The sequence below is a fragment of the Megalops cyprinoides genome, chromosome 3 (genome assembly GCF_013368585.1).
Source record: "Megalops cyprinoides isolate fMegCyp1 chromosome 3, fMegCyp1.pri, whole genome shotgun sequence".
In the NCBI taxonomy this organism is placed as follows: Eukaryota; Metazoa; Chordata; class Actinopteri; order Elopiformes; family Megalopidae; genus Megalops; species Megalops cyprinoides.
Genome location: NC_050585.1, coordinates 5,989,600 through 6,010,597, shown reverse-complemented (window position 1 = coordinate 6,010,597; position 20,998 = coordinate 5,989,600). Strand labels below are relative to the sequence as shown.

At 40.3% G+C, this 20,998-nt stretch overlaps 2 protein-coding genes across 7 annotated transcripts in view; one reads left to right on the top strand and one right to left on the bottom strand.

Annotated features, from left to right (window-relative positions):
- dlg2 (discs, large homolog 2 (Drosophila)) overlaps nucleotides 1–2,587 on the top strand; it is a 220,566-nt gene extending 217,979 nt beyond the window's left edge. For all 6 annotated transcript variants that reach the window (XM_036522959.1, XM_036522962.1, XM_036522961.1 and 3 more), the window contains one exon: nucleotides 276–2,587. In XM_036522959.1, coding sequence (XP_036378852.1) covers nucleotides 276–382 — 107 coding nt within the window. In that variant the 3' untranslated portion in view covers nucleotides 383–2,587. The remainder of the gene's footprint in view (nucleotides 1–275) is intronic.
- Nucleotides 2,588–17,664: 15,077 nt separating this feature from the next.
- Nucleotides 17,665–20,998, bottom strand: LOC118775613 (hemicentin-2). The gene is made up of 7 exons (XM_036525607.1): nucleotides 20,845–20,998; nucleotides 20,322–20,585; nucleotides 19,752–19,889; nucleotides 19,625–19,645; nucleotides 19,259–19,294; nucleotides 19,103–19,134; nucleotides 17,665–19,002 (listed from the first exon to the last, which is right to left on the bottom strand). Exons 1-7 carry the CDS (start codon nucleotides 20,948–20,950, stop codon nucleotides 18,799–18,801), a joined length of 801 nt encoding a protein of 266 aa, XP_036381500.1. The 5' UTR covers nucleotides 20,951–20,998; the 3' UTR covers nucleotides 17,665–18,798.

Here is a 20,998-nt window from a genome sequence, read left to right as displayed (position 1 = left end):
AAAAAACCGCTGAGAGCCCCTCATCCCCGTCATGAAAATGCATGAGTTCTATAACCGGAGCTGTTGAGGTTTACAGGAGCCCCGCTTATTTACGGCATCTCAGCGTCGCATTGATTGCTGGTATCTCATTTGTTGTATATTTACAGGTATGACAAGTCCTTTGCGCGTCAAAGACGTGGCTTTTTCAGAGGGGCCACCTCTGTAAAGAGATGTTAAGTCTGCAAAAAGCTGTTATTTCACAGAGAGCGCACTAACGGGGCTCCCCTGTCTTTCAGCTCTGGTGCAAGGAGACACGTTGGAGGACATTTATAACCACTGCAAGCTGGTCATAGAGGAGCAGTCTGGACCCTACATCTGGATTCCCTCAAAAGAGAAATTATAAAGAGAACACAAACCCAGCCAGGGATCTGAGACTGCAAACATAGGAATAATTTGTAACATATTTAAATTATTATGGCAATGATTATTATTAATAATTATAATGACTACCATTAACTTTGTTTTTTTTTTTGTTGTTGCATTTTTTTTCACTTTCAATATGAATGTTCCTGAATGTACACCACCAAGTGTTAGAAACTCTTTTTGGCCTCGAAATAGAATGGACCGTTTGTTTATATATTTATTGGTTATTATTTAATTTTTTTTTTAAAAAAGGCGAAGGAAACAAAGTCCATGTGGGATGTGTGTCCTTGTCAAACAACGTGTGGGAACTCGGAAGGGAACAGCGGGCAAGAAGACGGAGCAGCTCTGGCACGCATACGACCATCCAACCATCGCACCCAATACACGCACGCGGAAAAAATATCAGCCTCCGTCACTGTCCGGCCGACAACTACCACTCAAAGTGTCCTCAAAAGCTCATTTCACATTAGTGGTTGAAACAGCTCCAGGCAGAAGTTGCCCAATAAGTGCTGATCTAGGAACTGATTCCCTTAACCACAATTCTGACCCAAACCATTTTACGCTGAACAGCAAAACTGATCTTAAGTCACCACTAATGGACAGCCTCTGCCCAGAGCATTGAAATACGTAGTGACTTTCACATCTATGCACTCATTTCACTGATCACGTGATTCATTTTCTGTTAACTTCCCCTCCCTGATTTATTGTTTTTTCTGTGATCCATTTTAATTGAATATGTTTTTAGCAGAATTTATAGTTTGCAATTGTTCATGTTTTTAGTGAATCCTTTCTAAAAAAAAAAAGATGAAATGTATGAGATGCTTTAAATTAGAGAGAATAATAAAGGGATACAACTAGGTATAGGAAATTTGACACTATATTTTGCTATTTATATTGATAGAGGGCACAACAGCACAGAAAATGTTTATAATGAAGATATATAACTTTGTAAAAAAGAAATTTTAAAAACCAACTGTACTTGTGTAACATAGTGTGTTGTGGTAGATTTAGTATAGATGGGGGTGTTGTGAGAACCCAAGTATAGATCTCCCATCCTTTTCAGGGTTGGGAAATGTTTCGTGGTGCACTGTGGTGACCAACACGTTTTTACCCTGATCGGAAGCTCTGAAAAGAGCAACTTTGCTTCCCCACTAGATACCCCATGAACCAGGGGGTGCTTGCCCAATCAGAACATTTTTGGTGCACATAATGTTTTGTTGAGCAGGTTCTTCCAGCTGTCAGAGGATTCTGGGAATGGCACAGCTCCCTGAATTCCATGCCAGTGTCTCTGTGTCTCTGGTCTTTGCAATAAGCTGAGATTTTTTACCTCAAGCAGTGCTATTCAAGCACGCTCGGGACTGAAGAAAGACAGTAGGAAGCGGTCAGCCTTTGAAGCTCGTACATAAAGCCCGATTTAATGCCCTTGAAATATTATGTATAGTTGACATGTGACAAATAATTTGTGAAGTTATGTACTCACACATATTATGTATACTTATTTATTGCTTTGTATATATAGAAAAATATATATGTATGCATTTGTTCTACTTTGAATCCCTTGCCATATTTGGCTGCCAACCCACAGATGTCAAAGCCAGGGTAGCTTGCAGGCCCAAATTGCGTCACCAGATAAACTCCGCTTAAATGGTGGCGGTTCGTATATATCTTCGTTTTCTCTAACATATTGTAACGGCTTTTCACAGCATCCGTCTGTGGATTGGCTCCTTTGACGTATTGGTCACCACTTGCCTTAAAGAAGGAGAAGAGTTTCTGACAATTACGTAAATGTTTTGCTACTTTCTACAACTGAGAGTTTGGCCTCTTTGTAACCTCTTTGCACCTAGTGTTTACTGAAATGACTAAATACAACTTGCAGGTAAGATGCATTGGGCTATTGTGGAGAAAGTGAGGGAAACGAACACAAACTGTGCAAATTGCTCTTAGGACGGACATTAAATGCTCTGAATTCCCATGACGCCTCTTTTGAAATGACAGCAGAGAGGCCCAAGAAAGTAGCAATGAAAGGGCACTTTAAGTTGAAGGTCACCTTTTTGTCCAGGTAGAATCATAGGTGGAGACTAACCATGTACTTCCACAAATACTGACTTCCTTTTAACTATAGCATATCATTCTAAAATCAATTATATCTTTTGGGAAAAAAAATATTTTGTTTTACATGCCCCCCCCCCCCCCCCCCCAAAAAAAAATATGTATATTTTAATATCCATTTGAAGAATTTTCAGGTAATTGTCTGTTATTATTATTGTCTTCAATGGAGTGCACTAGTATGCAGCCATTTAGGTTGGCCACTTTGCCCGTGCATCTGCATTTCAAAAGGGGGGGAAAAAATGACTCTTGCCTGTTGTGGAGCTTAAATAGCTCCCAGAATGTGAGGTGGTCCTGGAACAGACACTGGGATATTCAGTGGAGTACTTGATGTTTCCCCACACAAAAGGGTACTGCTTTTCTCAGGGTTACCAGATAGGGTTTGACAATGACAAACAAGCGATCCTCCTGAATCGTCAAAGGTTAGTGCCGCCTCACAGTCCATGAGCTCCAATGCAATTCTCAATTCGAATGACGAAAAAGTCGAATGAATTTGCCCGTACGATGCCATTTCAACCTGAAGGCACGCCGCCTATTTTCTTTTCGGTTTCCGCATGCAACCTTTTTGGTCTCCTTTATTATTGTCACGTGGTGTGTTTTTGCGGTTTAAGAAGAATTAAAAAAAGAGTAGAGGCCTGTAATGTGGCTGTGAACGGCGCAGTACGCACCAGAGCAGGCCACTCGGTTTGTTAGACATATATGACTCATGCGGTTACTTTACCTTAATATGTTGATGTGATTTTCTTTTCATAGCTGACATTGCATCCAAGGTTTGGGTCTTTCATCCAAGTTTTTGCTTTTCGAATAGTTGTTGACGGTGTATAATGTTGTACATAAAACTTGTCTTGGCACTTCTGTATCTTTGTATAATGAAAAAAGATCCCCCCTCTTCTTTTTTCAGTTACTTTCGTGCAATCGATGAATACGTTGCTGCTGTTTTTTTGTTTTTTTTTTTTATTTCACAGTAGCAGTCATGGTCAGATACTTGTTTAAGGTAATCACATGTCTGATGTGTGACAGCCTTTGTCATCCCCCTGTATCCTTGGCAATGTTTGTTACTGTTTTTGCCCTATAAGGGAATCTGTAATACAGAACTGCCCACCCACTCACTTCCGATTAATTTTCAGGTTACATTTAGTTAACTCCATGCATAGATTTCCCAAACACATAAACACCCTTTTGATTGTAGATACGACATCTGTTCATTCCATTGCTGCAAGGATTTCAAAGCACATTCGACACAAGTGGGACTGTACAGTTATCAACACTGACGTCTGTTCTTTAACTGTAGAATTGTTTTATTTCTTTTGCGTTTTGCTTTTTTTATTTTCTAAAAAAAAAAACGAAAGAGAAAAAGAAAATGGAACATGTCCTTTGCATCATGTTACAGTATGTAATCCTGATTGCTTTGAAGAATCACATAAAAATACATTGCTTTAGGTATACATGAAGGTACTATACTCAGCATCCATCTTTAAAAATGTAAATTAAAGGTTTGGTGAGACTTTTAACAAGGCATCTGTGTCTTTTTTGCTGCTCTTCATCTCCTGTGCATGCAGGCTTGTCTCTGTCTTTCCCCCTGCCTTCCATTCCTTTGTGCCTTCTCCTTTTTCTTGAACAAGTACAGTAGGAGAACCACTGACTGCACACTTGCATGGGGAAAATACATTTGCGTTCATTGGCCTATATAGCTATATAGCCAGGCACAGGGGGGGTCACATGTTTCATGTAACCTAATACATGTGAATGAAAGTCCAAAATATATAATTTACTATTTTGCATTGGCTGGTAGTTCCAGTGCATTTGAAGAGTATTTATTACCTGACTGAGAGTGGACAGACAGAAGGGAGCAGCTGGTGTCGCAGTAGTGAAAGGCGAAGGCGCAGGCAGAATCAGGGAAGCGGAGAGATTGCGAACTGAAAAGCAACAGGAAGGGGTCGGACAAGAAAGTGTTAACACTATTATTGCTAAGGGCCGGGTTCACTAAGACACATTGTGGTCACAACTGGTGTGAAGTTAATGACCAATTTACTGAGACTAGAAAGTGTAAGAAGGTAATTACACAGTCACAAATAAGATGGAGACAGCTATCACGGTTATCAATGCACACATCACAGAACACAAATGGAGCATATAACCAAGTCATGAGAACACAAGTTTTCTGAGGGTAATTAGAGAAACTTAGTACAATGTGAAAATACAAAATATGAGCAGAACTTATCAAAATGTATAATACAAAGTGGGTTAACTTTTTGCACGCTCTAGCAGTCCTCCAATAAATTGAGCCCTCAGTATGGCATAGTGTAGGAATAGGCTAAAACTTTGTCCTGTGAGTAAATCCTTTTATTACAAATGGCCAACTATTATGCTCCACAGTCCATGTTGTACTCTAGAATTTATTGTTCTGCTTGAGATAATACCTGAGAATCCTGTTAAACATATATGTGTTGCTCAATTTCCCTCCAAGATCTTACAATATTCAAAATGGTAGATTTGCTCTTAAAATCTGGCTGCTCAAAGGACCAAAGGGAAGGGTTTTTTTCCCTTCACAGACAAGTTAGGAAGTGAATAGTTTGTTGTGTATTCAGCTGTAACAATTCAGCTGTAAAAATTCTTTGTAAATTCCCTTTCCAGTTTAGTACGTTGATCCCAGTTACGCATCTCAAAACTTGAATATGTATCAAGAGATTCTTCCCAAAATGTCTTTTCCTCCAAATGTAAATCTTTGTAAATCTGTCTGTGTACTTTGTCTCAAACACAGGCATTCTTGAAAGGAAAGAAAATGATCTCTCTTCCCATCCCTCCTCACTCACAGTGGTCAACAACTAGCTTTTAAGGTTACTGCTAGCTGGGTGACAAAGAACAAAAACTAGCATTTGGTCACTTACCATTTAACATTTTGGGATTGGCTACATCTGGGCAGATGTGTGTCCTGAGTGACAGAGTGCCATGAGGGGGTCAACAGCACAATGTTATGAAGAACAATGTTTCATAAGACTTTCCTGACTGAACTTAATTAGGAGTGGGAAAGAGAACAATCTTGTAGGAGAGGATGGCAAATCTCTTTCTGGAAAATGCCCTGATTCAAAATTTATATTAATGCACCCCAGATTGTGGGTAGATGGGGTTACTTACATTTGCACGCATTGGTGTTCCAGTTGTATCAGTTCTATATCTTCAAATACCCAAAGATTAAATGTTGTCATTTTGATAGGTATCATTTTGTCTTACAATAGCGTCCACAAGTCAAAATTGACATTTGGCCTGTTCTCTCAAACAACTGGCAAATTTGACCGTTCATATCTAAATCTATTGTTTCCTCGAGGTATCAGTACATTTAGTCTATGGGCACTTGAAGATTTTGTAAAATATGTTTGCATAATTTTGTGTTCTCTAGAAACTAGAGGAAGAACTCAGTCACATTTAAAGAGCTGACATATAAGAAGGACCTCTCCGATCTTTCAGTTGGTGTATAGAGCTGGTAAGGGAAGAGCTCCTAGCTTTGTGCTCTGAGCCACTGTTATTGCAGGAGTCAGGAGGACCTCAACATACAGCAGCTTGTGATTCTTGTGCCTCATAGAACAATGAGACACTCTTTACCTTGCTGGGGATTTTCCACTGCAAACAGCAGCGAGAATAAGAAAGCTGTAAAGGTTGCCATTATCCCAGAGCACATTATGACATGGACTGTCAGCAGAACATTAATCATAATTTGGTCCTGAATTTCTGCTCACAGAATGCAATTGTTACAGTTTTGATGGTGAAATTGAACAATATTGAGCACGCACAGTCCAAAGCGTTGGGTGCATTTGATACTTTGGTGAGAGATTGATTGTGTTTAATGGAGATGATTCTTCAAAGGCTCTTGCTTTTAAAAAAGAAAAAAAGACTGCTTCACAATGCCAGACTACATGGTGCTGAAAGCTAAAAAAACAATGCTTCAATGGACTCCTGTAATATTTGTTGAGACAAAATGCCATCTTGGCCAATCCAGAGGCAACGCATATTAAAAAACAAATCATTCTTCTGTCATGTTATATAAAGCATGGTATTCACTTGAAAATACTCTGCAGCATATCATTATGTGCAAACTATTTTCAGTCCTCATTTGTACTGCATTAAATTCTGGGGCGTTGTTAGTCAGGGTAGTCATTAGAATTTGCACGCACACCAACTGCTGATAAATAACAGGAAATGTCCCTGTTGCCTGTTGATCTTTGCAGCTAGCTCTTCTGTAACTTTGGTCATTCTTTGCGTTTGATATCCCAGTTTTATAGCCTGTATCAGTCAATACAGACTTATATGGCTGGGGTCAGTACACAAAGCTGTTTCCTGAAGACGATTTTAGTCATTTTCATGACAAAGCTGATGGGCATAAGCGTGACAACGACTATGACAGCAGTACATTTCCCTACATTTTCAAAGGGGAAAAATAAGAAGGTGAATCCAATAATGGCTTAAGGCATTTCCAGGTGAATAGCAATCAATTGTGATCCTCATATGAAAAGTCCATTTTGGAGAGACTTATTGTCTTCTCTTTATGTTCATTACAACACCATAGTCTGTCAAGAACTTGAGAATCAGACAATGATAACATTATCATTGAATTAGCACAAGAATTTTGCAAGATTTATTTTCTTCTAGATCGTCCTGTCACTACCAATGGAGAAATATGCATGCATTTAGACAAAATAGCCAAGCAAAATCATACATTGGTTGTTTGGCAGGGACCCCAACAGTACATTTTGACACAGATTGTACGTGAGTGTTTTAACCAGATCGTTGTGCATGATCATCGTCCTCATTGTCATCATTATCATCATCAGCTCCCCTGTCATGGTTTTTCTTAATTCTTGCTCCTCAGCAGTGCAATAAGCCTTCTGGCCTGCAGCTTGAAAACCCAACTCTTCAGACTGTGTCTTGGTTCCCTGATTCTCCTCTTACTAAGGCAATGACATCCTTGATGATGTCTTGTCTGCTGCAGAACACATTCATCTGGCAATCATTCTGGAGAAGAGATTCTGCTGAAACATTTAATGCAGATAACGATGATGATGATTATTATTATAATTAGTAATAGTAGTAGTAGTAGTAGTAGCAGTAGTAGTAGCGTTTCATCTAACCCTAACCCTAACAACTCTAACCCTAACCCTAACAGCCCTAATCCTAACTCAAGTACCTATGTCTACACAACTGTTCTTGTTGGATATTGATAGTCTCTACACCAATATCGATACCCAACGAGGACTACAAGCAGTCAGGAATATTTTTCAGAAATACCCGGATTCTAGCAGACCTGATGATAGTCTTCTAACACTATTAGAAATCAGTTTGACCCAGAACATTCAATTCAACATTCAATTCTGAACATTTCTTGCAAATACATGGCACAGCAATAGGAAAGCGATTTGCCCCAGCGTATGCCAATATTTACTCGTCGGAGTGGGAGCAAACTGCCTTCCCAAAGTGCACGCACCTCCCTCTGTTATATATCAGGTACCTTGATGACATATTTGGACTCTGGCATCACTCTGAAGATGATTTAAAGCAATTTGTAACAATCCTGAATAATCATGATCCAGCCATTGAAGTGAAATACAATCTAGATAAACACAAGATTGAGTTCTTGGATACAGTGGTGTTCTTTAAAGAACTGGTTCAGAATACAAAGTCTGCAGCCACAAAGGTCTTTTTCAAACCAACAGATAGACATGCTCTTTTACATAAAACTAGTTTTCATCCCAAACACACACATAGAGGTATCATAAAGTCACAATTAATTTGATTCCATAAATTTGCACCCATGCACAGAATGTGGAGGAAGCTACTAGAACTCTTTTTGTTGCTCTGAGGCCAAGGGGATACTCCAAAAGGTTTTTACGTGCCATAAAATCTGAGGTGAGAAAATCCTTTCAAAGGAACTCTACATAAAAGGCGACAAAAGATGGTAGAAGCATTATCCCATTTATTTGTACTTGCTCCACAGTACAGTGCAACTCAACTCCATCACAAAGGACAATTTTCAGCAGGTTGGGAGCCCCTCCAGCAGTTGAAAATTATCTTGGCGTACTGAAGGAACAGGAACCTTGGTGACATCCTGGTACACTCATCATTGGACAAAAATACAAACACACAGCCAAAGCACTTTAAGTATCTTCAGTACATTGACAGTATTCATACCGGCACTGGTGTTCCTGTGTGGCAGACCACAAATGAAATCTATGTCACACTGTCGAAAGTTATTTGTTGGGGACCAAGAACACCCTGACATCTAGATTAAAACAATACCTTTATAACATACAAAGACAGACTAAAATTACATCACTTTATACTCACTTTCAAATCCAGTACAGTTCCTGGCCATTGCAGGTTTGAAGTTGAATGCCTGTTGGTCCACTCAAAAACATAAGGCAGCAGAGGTCTGTTGGATCAGAAAGCTAAAAACAGTGGACCCTTTTGGCTTCAATGAGAAACCCTAGAAAACTCATTTCAGGGGGAGTGAGATCTTGTCCTGCTCTGGTGGGTGAATGCGGGGCGGAGTGGGGAGCTTATCGATCCATTTCTTATGTATTTATGCATCTATTTACTCACCTCATTGCTTGTCTATGTGTTTGCTGGTGTAAAAAGTTATACCATTTGAATTAGATATCTAGTGGGTGATAATACAGTACTTTTTTCTTCACTTTTGGGCTTTTTCAGGCAGGTTCCCCCAAATCAGCACTTATGCAATTTTTGGGCACTTTGACAGGTCGATGAGCTCCATTCTCTGATTGTGGGCCACCTGCTCAAAGCAGAGGCAATTCCCCGCTCCCCATATTAACTTATCACAAGAAAACCTATTTACCTGGACCAAATTAGACATTGGACTCCACCCCCTCCCTTGGATAACACAGCAAATACCCACTCTTTCACCAGACCTTAACCCCAACTCCAAACCCTAACCCTAACTCTAACCCCAACCCTAAACCCTAACTCTAACCCTAACCCTAACCCTTACCCTAACCCTAACAGCTGCCCTGTAATGCCGCGGACTCTTCCAGAAGATGAAGAGAAAACACGGAGCGTGTGCTTTACACTCTAAAGTTATAGAGTCCAGGGGATGCCTGATGTGGTCGTGTTAGCACAGTTTTTACTATTCACGTTATCTCTCTCAAGCACCTGATGAAGTTATATCATGTCTCCGAAATGTTTCTATGATATGTTATAGTTAAATACATTCTGGATTGAATGAAATGAAAGTCACAATCGGCGGGTCACAGATCAGAAGCTGTTAATTACTTGCCTAAATTTGGACCGGCAAGTGGAGAGGACAGCGTACGGATTCCCTAATGAATAAGTCAATGGCAAGAAGTGTAATGGATGCCGTTCAAGCAGCCTGACCGATGACTATGGCGGTCTGAAGAATGCGAGGTGTGTAATCGACCATGACAGGTACACTAACACAGACTAAGAGGAGCTGTCACTCTGCTGTCCTGTGTCACACTGTCTGCTCCTTTCCTGGAAAGGAGGTTATCTATTCTGAGTGGGAAGAGGACACGCTTCAGTAGAACTTTCTCAAAGTAACCCCTTCTTTAGTCTGCAAACAATCCTAGTGTTATTATAGTATTTAGTATGCTATCATATAGTATAGTGACTATACTATTTATTATAGTATATTTTGACAATATAGTTATTATAGTCATGATACTCGTAACCATGAATAGGAAGATCATCTGGGCATCAGCAAACTCATTCTGTTTGTAGATAACTTTATACTAGTTTCCACACTGAAGCAACTTATGGGGTAGACAAGATAATAAAAACGTCAAAAAACATTTGAATATTTATTCACTATTATGGAGCTGGTCCTCTCCCTTTGCCTTCAGAGCAGCTCCAGCTTCTACCTGTTTGAACTGTTTCTGATACTGTTGGGATATTGGAGCAAGAAAGCATCGAGTTCTTTGAGAGATCAAGGAGGTACAGAATTATTCCAAAAATGTTCATTGATGTTTGGATCTGGTGTTTGTTGTGGCCATGTTAGAGCAACTGACATGTTAAAGTATTGATTTTAAAAACATTTACTAAAATGGATATAATAGCACAAACATAGTGGTAGTCAGTGTTGACATTAATGTGAAACACGTGCATACTTTTCATTTGTCCCTTTTTTCATTTGGTGTTTCCATTATTTTGTCAACCCACTGTACATAACATGCAATTTTATGCTGTAAAATATTAAAGCTAACAAATAATCAGAGGCACTGAGTGTGCGTATTTTTGTCTTTAGTTTGCTCTGCTGGGATTGGCTCAGTGGGCACCAGCACAAGCAGAATGTTCTCCCCACGGAACGCTCAGTAATTGCTTTTCAAACACACAGTTCCAGCACTATTGCATTCTTTCAATGTGGGAGGTCTGCAAGAAGAGGATAAGACACACAGTCAATGCCACTCAAACAGCGGGTCAGACATCCCCTGTGTCTTTCACGCCTTTGTTCCTTAAAAGGAAGGCCTCTGCTTGCCTGCTTATCAGGCCATTACCTGTTATAAAATGATCTGTCCTGATAGTGGTGCGATTTGTCATTATGACTTAGCAGAAGTAGCAGTCATTATGGTTCCTGAGAGGATATTGCTTTTTTCACTGTCTGTCTATCCACAGAGAATCGGTGCAATAATAATATTTTTACATGGTTGAGGTTGTCTCAAATGGCCTCTTGCAAATAGCAATTGCTCTTTTAATTTTTGGTGTTGGAATCACCTGCACACAACAGACATAGTTCCATGAATAATAGACATTTCCCTACCTTGTTGTGTCTATGGATGACAAAATCAGCTCATAACATGAATTAATGTCAGCATCAGAGCATTTGATTATTATTAAAGCATTACTTCATTACTAAGTCATTTTGTTCTTCCAAAGCCCTTATGGCACCCCAGATGACATTTCAAATTTTTCTGAATCGAGCATGGGCAGACCTGACACGATGGGTCAGGATGGGTCACAGTTTCGTTGCACCCCCACCGTGCAATGACAATAAAGTCTATACTGATTCTGATTCTGATTCTGATTCTGATTCTGATTCTGATTCTGATTCTGATTCCTAACCACTGTGGACCCTAGTTTTTAACTGGATTAAAGTATGATTTACCCTTTTCTATGTGTACAGATTCACAAGAATCTGGTTATTCGAAGCAAAGTGTCATCATGGTTAGATTGAATCTGGGTCTCCATATTTTAGGACAGTTTTAAACCGGCAGTTTTTCATTTGCATAAGATTCACTATACACGAACTCACTCCTTCAATGACAGGTATCTCTCAGCGAGATGAGCCCCTTTGTAAACATAAGGTCATTGCTTTATATGTGTTAATTGATTCTGTACCTGATTACTGTCTGTGGACCACCAATGTATGTTTAAGTAAACCTCAATGCTTTAAATCAAGTAAGCATCTCCCTTAAATGTTAGGAATGTCCGGCCACTGAGATAACATGAAAACTACCCTTACATAAATGTAACGGGTGTAGACTGCGTTGTGTATTTTAACTAGATGTTACATGGGTCAGCCAGCGAGAGAGTTTTGAACCTGGGTTCTCACTGCTCACTGCCAACCCATTACAGCCAGCCAGCATCATTGCCAGTTGAGCTAAAGGCAAATTGCCCCTAGCCTGCCGGCAACAACGCTAGTTAACCAGGTCTCTGGGAGTGACATAACCACTGCAACCGCTCAGCAACCTGCTACCCGCTACCCCCAGAGGCTTTACGCAGGGCTCACACAAGCTCTGCCACATAAGCACTGCAGATCTCCCTTCCTCGCAGCCCACACACAACAGCAATGCTGGCCACCTTCAATTGCCAAGGTCCTGGGACCCTACAGAGATATGGTGTCTTATGGTCTTGCTCACTGAATGGTCAGATCCCATCCTCTTGTCAGCTCTCTCATCCTCACAATGGACTCAGCCGCAAGTCACACCACTACCCCCCGTTTCCTCTCTACTCTGGGGTTCTGCTGCAGTAGCAGTGCATTCATCCTGTTTCCCACTGGAGACTCCATGGCTGAGCCTCATCGTCAGGCCTTTTGTATAACCTGAAACGAGGCACAGACAAAGGCGGCGTGTTCTGGAAAGCTAGTGTGGCAAAACCAGGATGAAATGCAAATTCGCAGATGGGAAATCCGCATTTCCATTCAATTTTTGTCTTCCGCACATCAGGTAGGGAGCCAATTCACTTTGTTTTCACTTTCAATCAAGCATAACTAGCTCTGACAAGTGCAGTATAAAATAAAACAGCCATTGTTTGGAGGAAATTATGAATCATGGAAATCAGTTGTCACTTCAGTCAAGAGAAAAAAATGAATTCTGGATGGAAAACTTAATATTTTTTATTCTGAAAAGCCTTGAGGTACAGTATGTCCTGCCCTCAATTATGCTTCCTATTCAAAATAAAAAGGAAGACATAATAAGTCTGTATTTGATTTTTTTTTAGCTAACTGTATGCAGCACCACTCACATCCAAGGTTGATTCAGAATAGGATTTGGTTTGTTTGCACACACATATGCACTCATGTCTATGTGACAACGAAAGTGAACTGCCTTATCCCTGGGACCATCAGAAAGAGCACCGCGCTATTGAGTGTTCTGAATAATGTCGAAAGCTAACGGTTCTGAGACACACCTGTGCTGTAGCCTTGGTCTTGGAGCAGCTGGTTAAAGCAGCCACAGTGCTGCCAGGGCGCATCGACTCAAAGGGAAACTGGGTCAAGCCAGGAGGCCACCAATCAGAGGCAGGAGAATTGGTGTACTTACACACCAGTGACTCTCCTCGGGCTGGACACAGTCTGAAGAAGAGGCTGGTGGACTGTGTTCCAGACTGACACACTCACTCTCCCCCACCCCATCCCACCCAAACATGAGCTGGTCAAAAACATTGCGTTAAGCTGTCAGTTTCACCGCCCTGTGTCAAGTCAGAGCACAGCGCAAAAGCTGACCTGGGCTATAGGTTGCCAAAAAGGGAACTGCACAATGGAGCAGCTGAAGTAATGGGAGGAAGGGAGGAGACCATTCAAGCAGCAGAATTCTATACTGCTTGGGGAGAACACAGAAAGAAAGCCAGGGAAAAGACAAAATTGCAGTGGTGAAAGCAAGAAATATCCAGAGAATTTTTCACCATTATACAACACTGGGCTATGAACTAAGAGGGAAGAGGAGTAGTAGAATTGTGAACGACTTGATGTGCAACATCCAATTAAGAGGAAACATCCTGAGGAAAAATAGCAGTATCTCCTTAGTTAAGAATCTCAGTAAGGACAATACTAGCAACAACGTGAATGCATATATGTCGTGTCTCTCTGATACATATTTCAGACATATTCAAAATAACTTTGCTAACGAAGTCAAAAGTAGACACTGTGTGTAGCTTTTGCATCAATCAGCAATTCAAATTTGATCAATTTCACTTCAATTTTAATTTGCTTTGTCACCATTTGCACAGAGATTGCCACATCAATAACATCCCGCCTAAATAATACAAAGCCTAATTAGCATTCACACTTAGTTCAGGGCCAATTACATTAAGAACTTAAATTGGTAAATCCAAGACCAAACAGCGCTTTGTTCTGATGATCTGATGGACAATTTAATTAAAAACAGCACATTTGGAGATTGCATCAGCGTTTTTGGAGTTTGGGAGGATTACAAACTCAGGCATTAAAGGCTGACTCCATTATGCTGAATGTTTTATTTACCATGGGAGATGCTTCACGGAAATCCATTTAAAATTGCAATGAGTGAACAGTCACTCATACTGGCCTGTTTGCGGTGAGCAGGTGTTGTTCTGGGGATGGTCCCTGGTATAATGTGAGGTGTGCTGTCAGTCTTACATCAATCCTCAGTGTACAGTGAGCTGATCAGACACTTTGCTGTCAGTTTGTTATGTACTCAATGATACATAGAATGAGGTGCTGGTGAATTGCTCTAACGAGCCACAACAGAGTAAAAGTTAACGTATGATAATGGTGAGGGGGAAGTCAGAAGCTAGGTGAGAGGTGAGTTTATGTAACCTGTCTTATAGGCTAGATTCATTTACATGAAGATTACCTGCAAACAATGTAACATGATGCGGTATGGACGATGCAGTTTGGGGCTGGACAGCCTCTAGGCAGGAAACATGTAGCACATTGGAGCTTTACCTCCTGAGGTGTCCATTACGAATTAGGTAAGTACTGTCTGTAAAAATGGTGTTTTTAACTTGAATGAATACACTTATGTTCTATTGTGCTGGAAGTCGCTCTGGATAAGAGCGTCTGCTAAATGAATGTAATGTAATGTAATGTGGGGAAGTGTGAAATACATGAAATGCTATTGCAGCACAAACATACCTGAGGACAAGGAGAAATTGAGGGAAAGGAGTATTGATACTATCCCAGTGACCTCACCAAAAATATAAGCCAAAGGAAAAGCTAAGTGTGTTTGGCAAAACAACGATTCCATTACCACCCCTCATGGCAAATGGAAAATAAAACAAATGTCAGCTACAAATCAATATATGGGTGGATAGTTCTCATTGAATAGATCAGCTGTTATAATTCTGGAAGCAATTATAACATCATTTACTGTGGTCCTTTGACAAATTCTGGGTATTTTGGATGAGCCTGGCCTTCCTGTTGTAATGCATTTAATATTCCTCTCCTATGAAGTCAAACCACTGATGATAACATATCTAGGAATTTGTTGAAAAAATGTTACTGTACCCATGGAAACATTTGTCCCACCTAAAGGCACTCTTTCTGTCCTTTAGGAAAAAAAAGAGATTGAATCCTTTATGAAAAAGCAATTAATGCTCAGTGGTTGTTCTGCTGCCATAGTAACAGTTTCTCTGTGTCTCTGTGAAAAAACCCTAGAAGTAAAACGAACATAAATAAATAAATAAATACCTTATGTTCCACCTAATTAGCAAAGAAAATAACAAACAGTTCAATTTTGAAGTCTGAAAGTACTGAATAAGTATGCCACTTGGGGGCATTTTGTTATTAGTTATCAGGTAGATGATGACGGCCTATGAGTGGCATGCACTTACTGTGTCTTACAGAGCGACCCACACGAAAATAAAATATATGAGAAATATGTTTTTCATCTCAAGACTATAATGGAAATACATTTAAATTATTACATACTAATGCAAAACAGAAATATATTGCAATATACCAAAATGGCAATAACATACATATTTTTAGTATGTTGACTGAGGTGAAAAAATATACTCTCTAAAATATATTGCCAATGTATTATTTTTGTATGAGCCTGAAGTGTCTTTAACAATAGAAATTTTGATTGTCTACACAAATACATTACTTGACAAACACTTTGAACATCATTAGGTGAGGAATGTTTAAGGTTTTTTGAAATTATTGTTGTTTTAAAGTGCAATAGCAGTGTGATGTAATGGTTAGAGAAGTAGGCTTTAACCACTCTCACGGTCTAGTTTAGAATTGAATTATTACTTGAATTATTAAAATTCTATGACCTAGCAACATTATTAACTCTGATTGCTCCAGTAAAAACCCAGATGTACAAATAATATATGTAGAATGGGAGTTTTGTGGACCCTGGATGAGGGTCTGCTAAGAGCATGGATGATTATAACAGACTGTAATATTATGGTATATACACAGATTGGTATATCCACAGATTGAATTGCTGAGGAGAGAAGAAAAGAGGAACAGTCAACAGCCTTTTATAAATCTACTGCAGAAGTAAGAATTTTTGAGTACGGTGTTTTGGACTCCTGCAGTTGTCCCAGACGCAGCCGATGATGCCCCTTGGGCCTGTTTGCCTGAAATGGGAGTTCGTGTCTGTGTTTTGTATGTGCGCTGATCGCAGTAGCGCTCAGGCAGAGACCCGGACGTGGACCCAGGCAGGTCTTAATGGGCATCCCGCGTCCTGAGGCACCGACAGAGAGCGGCGGCGCGGCCAGTCAGGTTCCTACCGTGTCAGAACCGATCCGTCAGCGCCTCTGCTTGCATGCCCTGGCGCTGGAGGCGCCGAGATCCCTGCTGTGGCTCGTTGGTGAGGAGACCGGACATGGTGCGGCGCGTCACCCCCAACCCAAGTGCTTGGCACAGGTCACTGCACTCTGGGCGGTGCCAGACATACACAGGTAAGACAGGGCGCAATGACCTCATTTCCTGTAGGGACGGAGTGGTGCCAGGTGGGTGGTGGTGGTCTGCTGTCTGCCCCGATGCATGAACCGAGTGGAACCAGTATGACAAGTCACTCCCCATCCATGCTCCCCACATTTAACTCACCTGTAGTCACCAGCTTTGATGCCTGGTAAAGGCAAATGCCATCCATATTCACAACCCAATACCCCCTCAAGAAAGACATAGCTACTGTTAGCTCTGACAAACAAAAAGGGACAATGATGTAAAACCTTGCTGTCTCCCTCACCATCTGAGCAGTTGCACTTGTGGGTACATCTGTGTCAATATGACACACTGCTGTCTGAGTTCCAGACACGCCATACTGAAGCTAGATGCCCTGTTTTACTTGTTTTTTCATAACCCCCTTGGCCAATTTGTCACCAAAGAGGAGAGCTTGAATCACATATGTGAAAGTCACATAAAATTATGACCGGTATTTGTAGAACCTTAAAGGTATGAGTGCACTTAGACACAAGAACCAAGTTAAACAGTCAGTGAGTACCAAAGAGTCTTCAGTTATCGTGGTCTAGATGCTGTGAACTGAACCATAAAAGCTCTGCATTGGATGCTTATATCAGCCACTGTTCAGTGCAGGATGAGGTATCAGCACGTGTGTTTTCATTTTATTTTTATTTCAGAGATATTGCCATTTTTGAAGAGGGACGAGTGAGCAGAGTGTAAGAAAACAAATTGTGATAAATGTTGTTTTCTTGATGCGCCACTCTGGATTTCACTGGTATTTCAGTGATAGGTTTTTCTTGTTTATGTACTGTGGAATGACGGCGTTTCCTTTTTTTGTGAGGTGGGTGTTGGTCGCCCTCCAGTGGCCAATCTGCATTATACACCTGCTGCTCATAACTTCACGTACATTAAATTTTTGTTGAAAAGGAAGGGTTCAGAAATTCATTCCATGAACTTTCATCGTGCTTTATTTGGTCTAAATAAAACATTTCAGGTACGTTAAGTTATACAATTAAGATGTGGCATCATACAATAAGGGTTATGCATAGCTGCAAATTACACATTGCATATATAGCATTTTATGTGATGTGAGCAGGAAGGTTAACTTTTACCTTTTCAGCAGTGAAATGGCATAAATGCTCCTGTCTCCTGGGGCTGGCTGAACCTCTCTAATACACAAGTTGCACCAACAGCATGCTGTTACAGCCTTTCAAGACCCGTGTTAGTTTGCAGACCTTCACATTAAATGATATAACCACAGAGGAAGGCAAATGTGGTATGTTATACTGTGTGATGATGCGGTCAAACTGTGAGAACCAGATCAATGTATGCGTAAATGTAATGTTCATCATCTTTTTACCTGGGGTTAATGTCCTCCTTTATTTATTCATATTTTACCAGTGCTTTTACAGTGAATTAAAGGTGTATGCTTTTTAAATTGTACAGTACGCGTGTTTTGAAATTGACCTCACATTGAGAACCAAGATGCAATTTGACAATGTAAAATGCTTTTATTGGGTTTTTTTTTTAGTTATGTGTGTTTTATATGTCATGGCTAAGGTAGCATGCAAATGTCCATACTGAAATAAATTAAATACAAGCTAATCTATGACAAACAGGACACCCTGCAAAGAGTCTAAGTGGCATCTGTTAAATGTGCATACATGTACTGCATCCAGTTTGAATGGACTTTGTCTATTCACATTCTAATTCCTTTACTTCACAGGTGTGAAGTACTTGTAAACTTGTAAAAACTATACGTGGAGTACACAGTGTTACAGACTGTAATTCAATATGCTTTTAATTGTACTGAATTTAACCAGTTATTCTTATGGGCTGATGACAGCTCATAATGTAGAAATGGCAAAAAACAGACTCAGACCCCATCTGAAATACTGATAAATACACACTGATGTATACTCTGCTGCAAATTCTTTGATGTTAGAATAGTTCAGTTGTGCAGCTACCTTTTGCATTACTCATCACTTGATGTGCAACAATCATTGGAGCAACACAAGCTTCAAGCAGAGATGAAGGTAAAGAAATATGGCTCTCTTACATCTCTCATTGAAAACAACACATTCAGCACTGTGAGTTGGCAGGAGTATGAATGTGCTAGCACTGAACAGCAGAAGCCTTGCTTTATTCGGTACCTGATGTCAAACATCACACAGTCTCTCCAGATCCAGCTGGACCAGGTTTCTTATTGGAGAAGCTGATTGCACCTCCAGAGGACTGATGGCGGAGTAGCCAAAGTCTTCAATCTGCGCTGCACCCTGTCTCCTTCCCGCAGAATGACATCTGGGAATGAAGTCTGTATAGACATACGGCAGCTGTACCATCTCCGGGGCTGCAGGCACTGCCTAAAGGTCACAGAAGCCAAAGGTCACTGAATCTGCAGTTACCCATGATACATTGTAAGCCTATTGTAGTGTACAAGCAATGGTTTCAAAGGCTGGTTACCTGTTCATCTCTGATTTCATCATATATGGAATCTGCACAAGAAATAGAGTGTCAGTCTGAAAGTCAAAACTACAATTTGAAACAGAGAACGGTATGAAATTAGCTGCACTTTAACAAAGATTATTACACAGGACACATCACTGAATCTTGCATCACCTGCCACATTGGCCTCATCTGTTCTCCTTCCCTGACCTGCAGAAGGACACAAACACGCACCTGAATGAAAACTTGTTTTTACAAAAAGGGGACATTTAATTTCACTATGAGTATGATGCTGTGTATAGGAAACGTGAGCCTGACTTAGCTGAATAGCCTGTTCTCAATATTTACTAATTTATTATGAGCTCATCTTCAAAAGCACAGAAAAGTGAACATTTGTCATTTATCGCTTGTGCTGTGAGTTCCCTGGTCTTTGCTGCACAAGCCTGTTGAAGTTGTGGAAGTAAGCATGTTAAAAACCAGTGAAGTGTGTCTGAGTGTGGAACAAAACAAAAAAAGCTCAGAAATATGTCAGCTACCTACCTCTGAGCCACTGCTGTATTTCTGCCTTGCACAAACAAAGAGAACATTGTTACATGTTTGTCACAATAATACGTTACAAATGAGGTTGATAATAATATCATTCATTGAGAGTGCAGGACACCCTTACCCTGGTAGTGTTTGTAGGTGCACCAGATTACCACACACAAGCCAAGGGCGCAGATGACTGCAGCAGAGATTGACGGTATGGCTTTCAGGTTCAGGAGATTGGCAGTGCTGTTGGCTGAGCATGTCGGGGTAGTATTACCTGACAGAGGGAAACATTAGAGAAATGTTTGGAATGGCCAACCCTGATACTGGAGAAATGTAGTGTCATTTGGAGATCTGGTAACCTTTTAATCATTCGTAATGTAACCCACACTATCTGCCTGCTTCGTCCTTGAGTTGGTTGCAGGAAATGGTTTTTCATTTCCTGTACAATATTCAAATAAACTTCAGTGAAGACAAAAATTGAATTAGTATAAATAGTATAAATTAGTATTAATGTTTTGTAAGGTTTCAGAAAAGTAACATCAGTTAATTTTTGAAAAAAAAAAGCTTTAAATCCTTCCCATTAGACTGAATAACTGCATATATTGCAATATTTCAATATATGAGATAAATTCCCTTATTATATTAGCACTAAGGACTAATTCATATAACGTTGATTGCTTTGGCCCCACCCTGTCCATTGACTCACCAATAAGATGGAAGTGCTCCTCTGCCCTGCCCAGATCATTGGCTGCAACACATGTGTAGTTCACACAGTCGGTGCTGGTCAGGTTGTTCACCTGCAAAGCAGTGTTCTCCTCTCTGAGAGAATGTCTCTCATCTTCAGGTAGGCTCTGGCCACTTTTCAGCCAGTGATAGGACAGTTCTGTTCCCTCTTCAGCCTCACACTTCAACACCAGCACCATGAGAGAATTGTTCATGGACACTGTGATGCGTGGGACAGATGGAGGTGCTGCAGTAAAAATGAAACATCTCTTAGCAGAGAATGCTGACCTCTGTGACGCCTACACATTAAACTATCACGTCAACATTGCTCTAAGAATCACGTTAAAGTATACAAATAACAATCATATACGTTCCTAAGTGGAATATTTATTTAGACTTCATTAGAAATATCTCATAACTCTTGTTAAATTTGATTTATTCTCCATGATCAACAAAGGCAAATTTTTGTGAATGCATGCTGCTGAAAAAAAGGCATCTGCACTTACCAACTAGAGACAGGGTAATGATTACGCTGATCACTGAATTATCTTTATGAACCATAGATACTTGATAGACACCTTCATCCTCTTTCCTTATGGCATCCAAAATCATGGTGTTATTGTAGAAATAATAGTGGGTCCTTTTGTGATAATTTCCATA

Coding starts and splice junctions, on each gene's coding strand:
- LOC118775613 (XM_036525607.1), bottom strand. CDS start 20,950: ATGATTTTGGATGCCATAAGGAAAGAGGATGAAGGTGTCTATCAAGTA. Junction 19,890..20,321: donor GGAGCACTTCCATCTTATTG/GTGAGTCAATGG, acceptor TCCCTCTGTCAG/GTAATACTACCCCGACATGC. Junction 19,646..19,751: donor CACCTACAAACACTACCAGG/GTAAGGGTGTCC, acceptor TGTGCAAGGCAG/AAATACAGCAGTGGCTCAGA.